At 44.4% G+C, this 12,532-nt stretch overlaps 1 protein-coding gene across 1 annotated transcript; it reads right to left on the reverse strand.

Moving 5' to 3' along the window:
• Positions 1 to 1,642: 1,642 nt before the first annotated feature.
• LOC139755760 (uncharacterized) lies at positions 1,643 to 11,897 on the reverse strand. The gene is made up of 6 exons (XM_071674386.1): positions 11,862 to 11,897; positions 11,200 to 11,403; positions 9,024 to 10,299; positions 8,564 to 8,778; positions 5,622 to 5,849; positions 1,643 to 2,593 (listed from the first exon to the last, which is right to left on the reverse strand). Exons 1-6 carry the CDS (start codon positions 11,895 to 11,897, stop codon positions 2,252 to 2,254), a joined length of 2,301 nt encoding a protein of 766 aa, XP_071530487.1. The 3' UTR covers positions 1,643 to 2,251.
• Between the last annotated feature and the right edge of the window lie 635 nt (positions 11,898 to 12,532).

Below are 12,532 nucleotides of genomic sequence, written 5' to 3' on the forward strand. Positions count from 1 at the left end.
TACCTAACTTCTTAGGAGTCAAGAAATATCACGTTATATTTTCGTGGAGATATATCACATATATAGACTTCCGTGGAGAGGAGCGGTTATAACCTCGCTTTATATATCTGGTAGCGTTGCTGACAATGAAGCAGCACTCACTGGCCGCCTGTGGACGACCGCATAGGTTTGGATCCCAGTTGCAACAGTCAACCCAGCTGTTCATCCTACCCTAGGAGTTATCATCTGCGTTAATACAACAGAAATAGCAAAGCGCTTCACAGCCAAAACATTTTGACATTGTTCAATAACTATTGTAGTTGACCCAGTCACCAAATGAAATTTGTTTACACTAGGGAGGCTGGCTAAGTTAGGTATATTCAACATACTTGGCAAATATTGTCATTGTTTGGCACGTGCCAAAAGATAAAATCACTAACAGTTAAATTTACTGGGCAGGGTACTCTATGCCGAACACGGTAAGCTTTGAACCAGTCAATTTGATAAGCAAGCAGGTGAAAATGTATTTTTTCTTGCATACTGCTTTTGATTCTGAAATACAGGTTGAAGCGATGAACACGAGAATACAAATCGTGCTCTGTATGTGTTCTCATATTACACTGTCATGCAGAATCTGCTAGCAGTGATGTCCCGCGAAATGTGAAAATGTAAATTTCATTTATTTTTTTTATGCTGAACACATCAGGGTCTCAACGAAAATGGATGTCTGTGCCTGAGTAGGCTAGTGACATGCAGGAACAACAGAGGCACTGATGACATCTAGGAACATTCAGTTAGTCAGTCAAGTCACCAGATATATCGGGTGAGGCCATTGCCTATGGTAAACGTAGACAAAGGACCAGTTATGTGCCGCATAGCTCAAGAAAAAAGATGTTGGAACGTGCATGCACTACCCATAACCCTATTATTCTTGTTTATATGCTTCGAGTTCTTGAGCTTTTCCTCATTATATTTTTACCTTTGATCGCAAATCCATCCACTGAACTGACAATGTTTGTTTGTATTTACAATATATCAATCTATTCTCACGAAGTTCGAGCTTCACGGGAGTACAGTCTTAAAATTTCTTCAAGCCTTCGACGTGATCTGTGGATGCAAGCATTAATACATGTCCAACTTCTCATAATACGCTTTTTGCATCTACAAGAACTTCGCTGTCTTTGCAGCTAGTCTGAGGAAATTTGTTCAAGGGTTATCCTGATCTTATCAATATATATCTACTTTTTGTAGGTAAATCTGAACGATACCTCAAAACAAGAGTACGAAATTTTTGTCGAAAGCAGTTACTCTTCCACAACTCCGTGTCAATGTTGCTGAGACAGTGGACGCAAGAATAACAAGCTAACAGTACTGGTGGGTGAATTGGACTGTGATTAAGTATATGCCTACAAACCTGGGAGGTGAAGAGTCATTATGGATATGCCTGCAATACTGGTGAGTGAACACAAGTCATTTAGTACATAAGTGAACACGTCATTAAGTATATACCATAAGTGAACACGTCATTAAGTATATACCATAAGTGAACGCGTCATTAAGTACATGCCATAAGTGAACGCGTCATGAAGTACATACCATGGTGGTGGGAAAATACAATAGCCATTAGAAGTGTAACTACAGGAGTAGAGGTCTGAAACAATCATTGAGCAACTTCATCTCTTAAGTATGTAGCCCACGTCATAGGCATTGAAACAGAAACTTGTTAAGCGAGTATGTATATATACTTCTGCAGCAGAGGTTAAGAACAACAATCAACAAGTATGATATTATCATTGTGTAATCCTAGGATTCCTCTTATGAGGTTAGTGCAATTTCGAGGATGCGCTTCGTGTGGGAGGAGGGTTAAAAGCTGGGCACCTTTAGGGTGAGATCCTGGACAACGCTAAATTCTTTTCTGTCTGCTGACAATGATGTGGTGTCGTAGAATGTGACAATTGGCTTTCGTGATGTTACGTTTTGCAACTGTTGTCCATTAACACCCAGAAGTATAATGCATTTATATCTATCTATCTTTATATCTACGTTTGTTCATTATCTCTGTATTCCTAATGGTGTGGAGTATCACGAAAGCGCTCGAATCTTCGTGTTTCCTTTTCCATGTGGCTACTGATATATATATATATATATATATATATATATATATATATATATATATATATATATATATATATATATATGATAAGCCTGCACAATTCAGGTCAAGTCATGATGCAAGCACACATCCCCGGGAGAAGACGGGTGAAATCAGCAGTCATTTAGCGAGTATGTAGCCCCAGTAGCAGATATTGAAGAGGAAGAACACGGCAGCCACCAGCACTTTGGTCACTACCACCACTCTATTTTCAAGCCACCCAGGCCTTGCCCATTTACCAACACCTATTTTATCAGGTTTGCCTTTGTTCACTGGGCGCACCCAGACCTTCGTCTGATGCATACCCAGGCCATTGTGGGCCAGGGTGGCTCCTTCCGTCCGGTACAGTATGTTGTCAACAACTACGTGGAATATGATGGTGAGGAAGGTGATGCTTATGCAGAAGATGAGCCATACGTCCACCATCTTGAAGTAAGATGTCTTGGGCAAAGAGCCAGATACCTGAGAAAACACTAGGTTTCAGTGATTGTGAATTGGGTTTTGACTACGCTTCAGTGATTGTGAATTGGCTTTATAATACAGTGACTTCAGTGAGTGTGAATTTACTAGGCTTCAGTGACTGTGAATTTGTTTTTATAGTAGGCTTCACTGAATGCGAATTGGCCTTTTCCACTAGGCTTCAGTGATTGTGAAATGCCTTTTGCATACTAGCCTTCATGATTGTAAATTGGCTTTAAGTACACAAGATATTTTGAGACTAAGAAATGACTGACCATGATATCAGTAACGAAAGTTTTACACTTGAGGTTATGTATGTATGACATATATCCTGCACTTGCTTATACATTTATGTACAATGTAGACAAAATGCAAACAGCAACAGACCACTGGATGCATTCGAGGATGTTTATGATAGAAAAGATCAAACAGAAGAGAAATGTATGGAAAAATACTTGAGATAAATGGAAAGATATATACTTGAAGAGAAAAAATAAAATATTTAGCTTTAAGTATATTTAGTATTACTTTTAACTAATCTTATAGGTATATAATTTCATGTTACAATCCTGTTGAAAAAGTACTTTGCTTCATTCAAATCAAAACGAATTCCACAAGATTGCACCCATTACCCGAATTGAATTGGACCGCTCTAGCCTTTAATACCTGCTTAGATCAAGATTGTTAAGTCTTATCATTTTGAATACCTAGATCAAATGACCTCTTAACATGTTAACTTACCTAGATCAGATGATCTCCTAGCATTTATCTTTTTAAGGCAGACAACTTTTGGTGTTTATGCTTCTCAGGATTTTCTCAATTCGGACAAGAATCGGTAGCTGGAGGCATATTTTCATTCTATGTCCCTTGTCAACTGGGGGACCGAAAACCTTAACACGGATTTCAAGACGGTACACACAAGTGAAGTATTGATTTTTGTTTTTGTTTTAATCTTGACTTTGAATACCGTGCCAATGAAGCCGATTTTTTTTTTCACTGCTTCCAGCCACTGCTTATATGGCTTTAGGTCATCGGAGATTATTGTTCCTAACCTAACCTAACCTTACCTATTTTCGAAAATGTGCCAGGCCATAGTTATTGGGAAAGGAATGGGAGGGTAAAGAATTCCAAAGCTTTGAGGTGTAGGGAAAGACAGTTATCAAAACAGCCCACTCGTGAGTTGCTAACAGCTACACAGTGATGAAGTGACGCAGCAGTTTGTCGAGTAGTGTGATCTTTAAACAAAATTGGAACAGACGAGCAAGCACAGGTGCACATTCAGAGGCACACTCTTTCAGTACACGTGGATGGGTGCCATCAGGACTATGGCAAAACCTTGCTTGTGTCCAGAGAAAGAAGCGCTGTTCGGACAGTACAAAAAGAAATTACAGGAAGAGAGAGGCATAGGTTTAGTAAGAGGAGGATCAGGGGGTGAAGGAATGTTTAGTCATCCAAGGTGGAGTTAAAGGAGAAACGGGAACCAAAGATGCTCTGTCTACGGGAGAGACAGGTATTGCACAATCAGAACGGAAATGTGAAGAAAAGGTAGAGCGACAGAAGTTGTCAGCGATGCCCTTAGCTAAAGTCCAGAAAGACCTATTGGTGGATGACGAGGAGAGCTTATCGCACGTGCTTGCAATGATCAATGGTAGTGATCATTACTGAGTGGGATTCAGAGAAGAGAGGGGTTTTCCAAGTCCGATATGCCTGATCCCTCGCTTGAATGGCCTTAGAACAAGAACAGTTGAACCATGGGTTGGAAAAACGGGTCGTCTTGGAGGAAAAAAAAAAAAGGGATAAATGTTTCCATTCCCGCAAGAATAACCTCTTGCTATGCGTCTGGCGGAGACACCACATAAAAGACAGTAATTTTCCCAAGGAAAGTCAGTTATTCCAGTCAGCTTTGTTCAGGTGCCAATATTTACGTTTATTATAAAAGGGGCTGCTGGAGGGGGAGTGCCGTTAGTATAGACGAATTTATGAATGTAATCAGATGAACCAATTAGGGCGAGGTTGTGTGGTAACAGCGGGATGGACTAGATGTGATAAATAGATCCAGAATATCTGGAGAGTGGTCACAGCGGTCAGGAATGTGGGAGATAATTTGCTCTTAAATCCCTGAGAATGGAGAACGTGAGGGTTTCAATACCCCCACCATGCGCATGGGAGGAATTCAACCACTCCCTATGGTAAACGTTGAAATCGTCTAAGGAGAGGATCTCGGCTTGCGGGTAAGAAGACGCTACAATATACTGAGCAAGAGTTGAGTTAGTCAAAGAAAGATAAAATTTGACCATGGGGGGGGGGGGGGGGCGTTCATTTGCCTGTGCCGTCTTAGTTAATATGTAAACAACTGTAGACAGAAACACAGATTGGGTCTGTGGACTGGAATTAATATAACTGGACAGTTCATCGAAAGTTAGGCACTGTCACTATGCTCTCTGAGTGAACTCTTTGGTTACCTTGCCAGTTGCCACCATTTTGAGGTAGTGATATGAGAAAGCTAGGCTAGGCTAAAACACAAACGGTAAATGTTTATGAAAAATATGACGCAAATTAGGATTTAACACTAACCGTAACTCAGTAGATATTACGCCATCATGGTTGACAGCAATCACCGCAATTACAGAAGTTTTTTAGGATGCACCTATAACTACCATAGTTAGTCAAGTAGATTGTGACACTAATTGCCATAATTGGTAAGGTTATCAGTTCTTCACAGAAAGTGAAAGGGCATGCTTTGTTCCATTTTTCATCATAACACGACGGTACCTGCATGCAAAAGTCGTACAGCTCAGTCATTTTTTTTCCTGGAAAATGTCCCCCCCGGCATGCAACCTCAGCTTCTGTTAACTACGCCTTCACATGCAAACCCCGATTGTGCGAGTTATCCCCACACACACTGTTCTTATCACCTCCCGACGTGGCAGAATTTCAACCAGTGTATACACATCGCTTGACATGGGTCTCACCCTTCACAGAACTTCCCTCACGCTTGACCTTCCAGCCGGGCAAATAGCAGCAACCTCACCTGCGAGAAAAGCGTAGCAATGACCAACTGGACGGTGAGGGCGGACATTATCCTCACGTCGAAGACGGCGGGCCTGATGAAGAGGGTGACGTAGCTGACGACGAGCAGGACGAGGCTGGGGATGTAGATGTTAAGGATGGCGTAGCCGTAGCGTCTGGTGAGCGGCACCCGCACCCACACTTCGCTGAACATACCCGACCCGCCGTGCTCCAACACCAGATCGCCCACCTGCCGACCGCAGACGCCGGTTACAAGTAGGACCACGTCCAGGGCGGCTGGAGATCATGGATTTTTTTTTCTTGATTGTTATATCTGGAGGAACGGGTCTTAGGTGATGATAAAGATGTTGCCAGGGGGTTTTCTTGGGAGTAACGAAAAAAGTTGGAGGGTAATGTCTTAGATTTTGATATAGCATTTAATCATTAGTAACAAGGGTTAAGTTTCATGAAATGGATGGGGTGGTGCTTTGATGGTATGGAGGTTGTCTAAGTGGCTGTAAACATAGTGATTAATGGTCAAGCCTCTAAATTGTCATCCCTAACAAGTGGTGTGCCACAGGGATCAGTATTGGCACCGGTTCTCTTTCTCATACAATGTTATTAACGATATTACTAATGGGCTTCACTGTAAGATCTCTAAATTCGCAAATGTTGATTGGGTCGAATATAGATTCTCAACAGAAACTGAATGTCTGCAGCCTTAAGTAGCATACACAAACTGATGGGCTGAGCTAACATGGCACATGAATTTTGATATTGATAAGTGCAAAGTTTTACATACCGATAGCAAAAATGATAAGGCAAACTATGAGTTATGTTGGGCTATAAAAAGGTAAAGCTTTGACTTGGGTTTGATAATCTCTGGTGATCTAAAGCCTAGCATCATGGGTTTAATAATTTCTGGTGACCTAAAGCCTAGCATCATGGGTTGATAATCTGTGGTGACTTAAAGCCTAGCATCATGGGTTTGATAATCTGTGGTGACTTAAAGCCTAGTTTCATGCACAGAGGCAGTGGAAATGGCAAAGTTCATGAATGCATGGGAAGGACTTTCGAATATGTCTCGGGAAATTATCCTCACTCTTTACAGCTCACTGACGCGTCCCCATCTTGAATACTGCGTTCAGTTTTGGTCAGCCTGCTCGAGAAAAGAATGAAGAGTGTATAGAGGCGAGATACCAAGATGATTTCCGGACCGAGAAACAAATCCTATGAGAGCTGACGAAGCGGATTGGATCTACTTACCTTAGAAAAGAGAGCGTTGAGAGGTGACTAATACAGATATTCAAAATCATTAAGGGCTTCGATAGCCTCGATCTAACGAGTTAAGGATAAATTCTGATCTCACGCATACTAATGGATACAAACTCGTGAACGAACGTTGTACGTCGAATGAGTGAAAGTACTTTATCTTCATTAGGATTGTTATCATGAATGATTTGCCAGTTGGAGTGGTTAAGGGTAGTACTACAGATACGTTTAAGTATAGACGGTGAATATTTCGCTTCAATCCCAAGATGGACAATATATTCTCTTAGAAAAAAAAAAAAATCTGCATGTCTTTCTCTCACCACACTCATCCACAAGCTTCTGTCCTCTCCCACCATCACAAACAGCCTACTTAGGGCCCATATGGCCTGTTGTTGTTGTTTGAATTCAGTTGTGTTTAGGTAGGAATAGTATGCGAAGAGAGTCATGGAGAGAAGTTTGGTGAAGAGAAAAGAGGTGGTGAAAAGAGAAGAGATGGTGAAAGCCTTGCGTAAGACGAAATGCGACAAGGCGTTTGGAGTGGATGGCAGTGCAGTTGAGTTTCTTAAGGTTGTGACTGTGCTGCTGATTGGTTAATTAGGATTTTCAGTGCCTGAGGATTGGCAGAATGCATGCATAGTGCCATCGTATAAACGCAAATGGAACAAAGGTTAGTGTTCAAACTACAAAGGTATAAGTTTGTTGAGTGTACCTGGTAAGTTTTAGAGAAAGTGCAAGAAATACTTAGAGAAAAAGAAGGATATTCATACGGCATTTTTGGATCTGAAGAAAGCGTTATATAGGGTTGATAGAGAAGCCTTGTGGAAGGTCTTTAGGATATATGGTGCCGTTGGAAAGCTTTTTAGAAGCAGTGAGAAGTTCTCTCAAGGGTGTAAGGCATTTGGGCGAGTAGGAGAGAGAGAGAGAGAGAGAGAGAGAGAGAGAGAGAGAGAGAGAGAGAGAGGTTCCAAGTGAAGGCTGCGACCGGGGTGTGTGACGTCGCCATGGCAGCTCAGTTTGTTTATGGATGGGGTGGTGAGGGAGGTAAATGCAAGTCTTGGAGAGATGGGCGAGTATGCAGATCTATAGGGGATGAGGAAAGCCTGGGAAGTAAATCAGTTGTTTGCCGATGATGCAGCACTAGTGGCAGATTCGAGTGAGAAACGGCAGAAGTTGGTTGCGAGGCAGGGGCTATAGATAAGGCTGTGGAAGAGGGTGGATGTACTGGAAACGAAATATTTGAAGACAATATGTGGTGTGAGGTGGTCTGATCGAGTCATAAAAGGGTAAGAGAGTTATGCGATAAAAAGAAATGCATAAGTGGGCATTTACGTATATATGTACACGAACATGGTGTATATGATCGCGCGCGCTTTTCTTAAAACACATAATGCCATCAACAGCAAGGATTCGACCTCGGACCTTTTGCGTGGTAGCTTGGAACGCTAACCGCTCGGCGGCGATGGCAACCTAGCAGTTAGCGTTTCCCAGCTACCACACAAAAGGTCCGGGTCCGAATCCTTGCTGTTGGAGGGCATTATGTGTGACGTATGTGTGTGCGTGTGCGTGTGTGTGTGTGTGTGTGTGTGTGTGCTTGTCATACATATCAGCATACACTCCTACACCCATCTTTTCCACGGATCGTACACCCATCTTTTCCTGTGGGTGTTGGCTGTGCATCCCCGCCACACTCACTGCATACTCCAGGAGGAGGTTGCTGGCTGAGTTGTTGACCGAGGAGGCGAAGGTGTTGAACACCAGGAAGGACTTGGTGGCGGAGGTGATCCTGAGGTGCATGAAGCACTCCTGGGCGTCGAAAGGGTAGAGGGCCAGGTCCAGGTCACACATGAACACCGTGCCGTACTTCCTACGGGTCGTCAGGGTGTTCTTCTCCCCCGAGTACACTTCCACTGAGGGAAGAGAGAAAAGTAATTAGACAGGAGTAGAAGAGGCGACGTAAAAAGTGAGGTGACTGATTGATTGGATGTTCAGTTATGATTCTCTTTGTTACTGACCAATGCCTATAGAAATAACATGAAGCCTCGCCTTCTCAAACCTGTTGTGTCTGATTATCATAGCAAAGTCAACCTAATCTGACGAAACCTTCAAGGACAGATCTGTCACGAGTGTGACAGATGGGCGTGGGCACACAGACCTTCGGCAGGAGCGGTTTCGTTCCTGCCGATGGAGTCGGCTCGGCGGTCCACCAGCATGATGGTGTCCACGTCCATGAGGGTGTGCTGGTTGCCGATGGTGTTAATGAAGCTGACCTGCGGCGTCCACAGCCTGGCCACCGTTCTGGCCGGCAGGATGTTCAGCGTGTTCTCCACCTTCAGGTTCTGGTACAGGACCCGGTTGTCCACCCACGTCAACTCCAGCTGGTAGGAGACCTCCATGGTCATTTCCATGGTCATGACAGTCATGGACTCGACGTTGATGGTGAGGATGATCGGCAGACTCTTGTCCTCGAGCCCGCCGGCCCTGGGCGGCAGGTGGCTCTGGTAGTCTCTTGGGAAAGCCACCATCTCGCACTCGAGCTCGTCCGTGTTGTCCCGGCAGTCGTACCTCAGGTCGCAGCGGTTGTCCAGTGGAATGCAGGTGGCGTCGTCGCAGGTGAAGTCGTCCGTGCCACAGGGCGAGAGCAGGAGGAGCCTCCGTCCGCCAGGTTTCTGGCCACAGACTGGCTCCTGCAGGTTCCACCATCGCCGCCCCATCGGGAAGTCTGGGACGCTCTCTTCCATCCGAGCGATGGTTCGGTTGTTGACGGCGTTGACCCACGTCCACACCCCCTCCTGTCTCTTGATGTGGTAGGCGCCGTAGCCCACGAAGACCGTCTCATTGTCCTGGAAGGCGGTGAGGTACACGTTCCGGAGCTCGGTCTCGCACGTCCCGAGGAACGAGAACCTCGTTTGCTCCTTCACGGGACACACGACGCATTTCAGATTCGCTTCGCAGTCAACGTCGCCCATGCCTATCCTGACGCCGGCCGCGCAGTTCTCGTAGTGGAGTCCGTTGGGTTCCTGAGGCGCCCAGCTGATCTCACCGGTCACAGGGACTCCATCGATCTTCCACACTCCTTCCTCGTCGATGTCGTTCATGGCTAACCAGAAGTCCGTGTAGCAGCTGTGCTCCCTGGGGAATTTGACCTCCGATACGTTATGTATGGCCAGCAGTTCGGCCATAGTGCTGGGCAGGTGGGTGCCCAGCGCCCGGCACAGGTACTGCGCCGTGTCGTAAGGGGTGGAAGGGAACCAGAAGTACGCCGGGTCAACTTCCCGCTGACAGAGGTTCGCCAGGGGCACTTCCCGGCTGGTGACGTTGTTCAGCGTCCAGCCCACCTCCCAGGACAGGTAGTTCCCCTGGGGGTCACTCCGGCACTGGGCTATCTCGCGGATCTCCGCATCGCTTAGCACTGTGTCCCACACGTTGACCTACAACGTACACAAGATGAGCGCCAGATAATCTCACAAGAAACGTACATACATAGGTCTACGTACATGCACATGCCTACATGCACACATAGGCCTACATACATACACAGGCCTATAGATACATACATACACAGGCCTATAGATACATACATACACAGGCCTATAGATATATACATACATGTAACGCACCAACTGCAATCCCTAACATCGTTGTGTGAACTTTACGATTTATAAAGTAATAAAATGTAATTAACCAAACACACCATGAACATTGATAAACTGTGAACTATGCGGTCATTAAAGTAATGAAATGCTCTTTAGGATACGAGATAAAGACTTAAGAACATGAATCCTACGCGGCCAAGCACTGGTCGTGGCTCGGGCGAGTTCGTAAACAAAGCGTTGTAGGAAACCTCGTGTGCACGGGGTGGAAGATAAGCCTACCTCTGGCATTCATCACGTATTACGAGATTTTCGTTAGTTCTAATGTAAGAACGCTTATGAAATAGCTCTGGATGAACTGGAGTGTTTTTTCTATACAGATTAAGCAAATGTACTGTGAAAACATACTCTCGTAGGTTTGTATTTTTTCCAGGAAAGAGAAAACATTAACTTTCTTTAATGATATACTGGAGGAGATTGGAAAGAAAGCGACTGAAGATAGAAAACACATTTCCTTCAAAAAAGATTTGATAAATTGACAAGCGAGAGACAAAATAATAGCAAAACGAAGAGAAAGAGTTGATATTTTTCCTTTCAAGTTGATGTAAGAAAAGGGAATTCAGATGAAAGTAACTAAAAACAAAGATTTTCATACGCTGACACCCGTATATTGGTTGGGCATCGAAATATAGGTAATAAAAAAAGTCCTTCATTGGAGAAGAAACCATCTTACCTTACCTGTGAGAGGTCTCCACTGAAGCTGCGCTGTATCCCTGCGCCCTGGCCCAACTTGGCCCTATCGCCAGACATATGGCGGACGATGTCGTACTCTTGGTGGTTATTGAGGTGTCCGTCCACGTAGGTGCCGATCAGGTGTCGCTGATGGTCGTAGGTGAAGCACAGATGGTGCCATCTGTAGGTGAAGGTGACATCTGCACTGCTCTGTTCTCGGTGTAAAGTACATTTCAAGATATTTTTAGCACTGTGAGTTTGATTTCAATTATTTACAGTGAAGAGACGAAAGAAAGGCAGGCTTGTCAGCGTTTAGTCTCTTGACTTACTACTATGGAAAGGTAGGTAAACAGAATGCGTATGAATTTAGTGTTTCTGAGACATTATCGGTTATGGCCACTAGAGACTTCACCTCCTCATTCAAAAAATTTTATGCATCACATATACAATTATTCTTTTAACTTTAATTCGTATTATTTAGATGTCATGTGATCTTAATACTGATCTCTTTTTTCTACTATTTCACGCACACCGTTGGTTACTTTATGTCCTTGGTTGGGGTGCAAGCGCCATTGTGGCTATTGCAAGCATCATACTTGTTGTGCTAGGCTTGTGGGAGAGGGTTAGCATTGTATCACACATACACGACCATCCAAAAGAGCCCTTACTTTCATAAGTCGGCCACCAGGGGTCACTTTGTCCATCATTTGTCTACATTCGTTGCTTATTGTAGGTGAAAATCTCTCACGTTAGTGATTTTTACTGATAACTGATACCAGTCTCATATCCGACTTTTTTGTGGATATCCGACCATTTTCAGGTCGCATCAATGTCGGATAACACGTTCCTGGCTCTCTCTCTCTCTCTCTCTCTCTCTCTCTCTCTCTCTCTCTCTCTCTCTCTCTCTCTCTCTCTCTCTCTCTCTCTCTCGGCAGTTTAACTGAGGGCAGCGCGGTAAGGCAACATTTCAGTGGCTGTCAAGTTTGATTTTGTTAGCCTAGGTTGCTGTCCTTTCCCCTCTGCTTCGCTCACGTGGGCTGCTGGCATTCAGTCCACCAGCATAATGTTTCTCGTCTCACCAACTGTGTAATGTAGCTCTGCATGGCTGACGTTGTTGGTGTGTTGTCAGGGTGTTGTGATGTGGCTGTGAGGTCTTCTGCATACGAAAGGACCCTCATGCCTAAGGTAATGCGAAGTCGTGTTGGAAGAGATTGATGAGAGGTGGAGAAAGGACTGCTCCTTGGGGAACTCCACCGTAGTGTATTTAAATATCTATAGATGAAGCTATTGTGAGTGACTCTGGGCCCAAGGGGCGGTCGGCTGTGAAATTGGCCAACTA

Source organism: Panulirus ornatus, chromosome 20 (assembly GCF_036320965.1).
Source record: "Panulirus ornatus isolate Po-2019 chromosome 20, ASM3632096v1, whole genome shotgun sequence".
Lineage (NCBI taxonomy): Eukaryota > Metazoa > Arthropoda > Malacostraca > Decapoda > Palinuridae > Panulirus > Panulirus ornatus.

Excerpts from the sequence above, each read along its gene's own strand:
- LOC139755760 (XM_071674386.1), bottom strand. The coding sequence starts at position 11,897 with ATGGACAAAGTGACCCCTGGTGGCCGACTTATGAAA. Across the intron at positions 10,300-11,199 it reads TCAGTGGAGACCTCTCACAG|GTCAACGTGTGGGACACAGT; the intron begins GTAAGGTAAGAT and ends TGTACGTTGTAG. Across the intron at positions 5,850-8,563 it reads ACCTCCTCCTGGAGTATGCA|GTGGGCGATCTGGTGTTGGA; the intron begins GTGAGTGTGGCG and ends TGCGGTCGGCAG.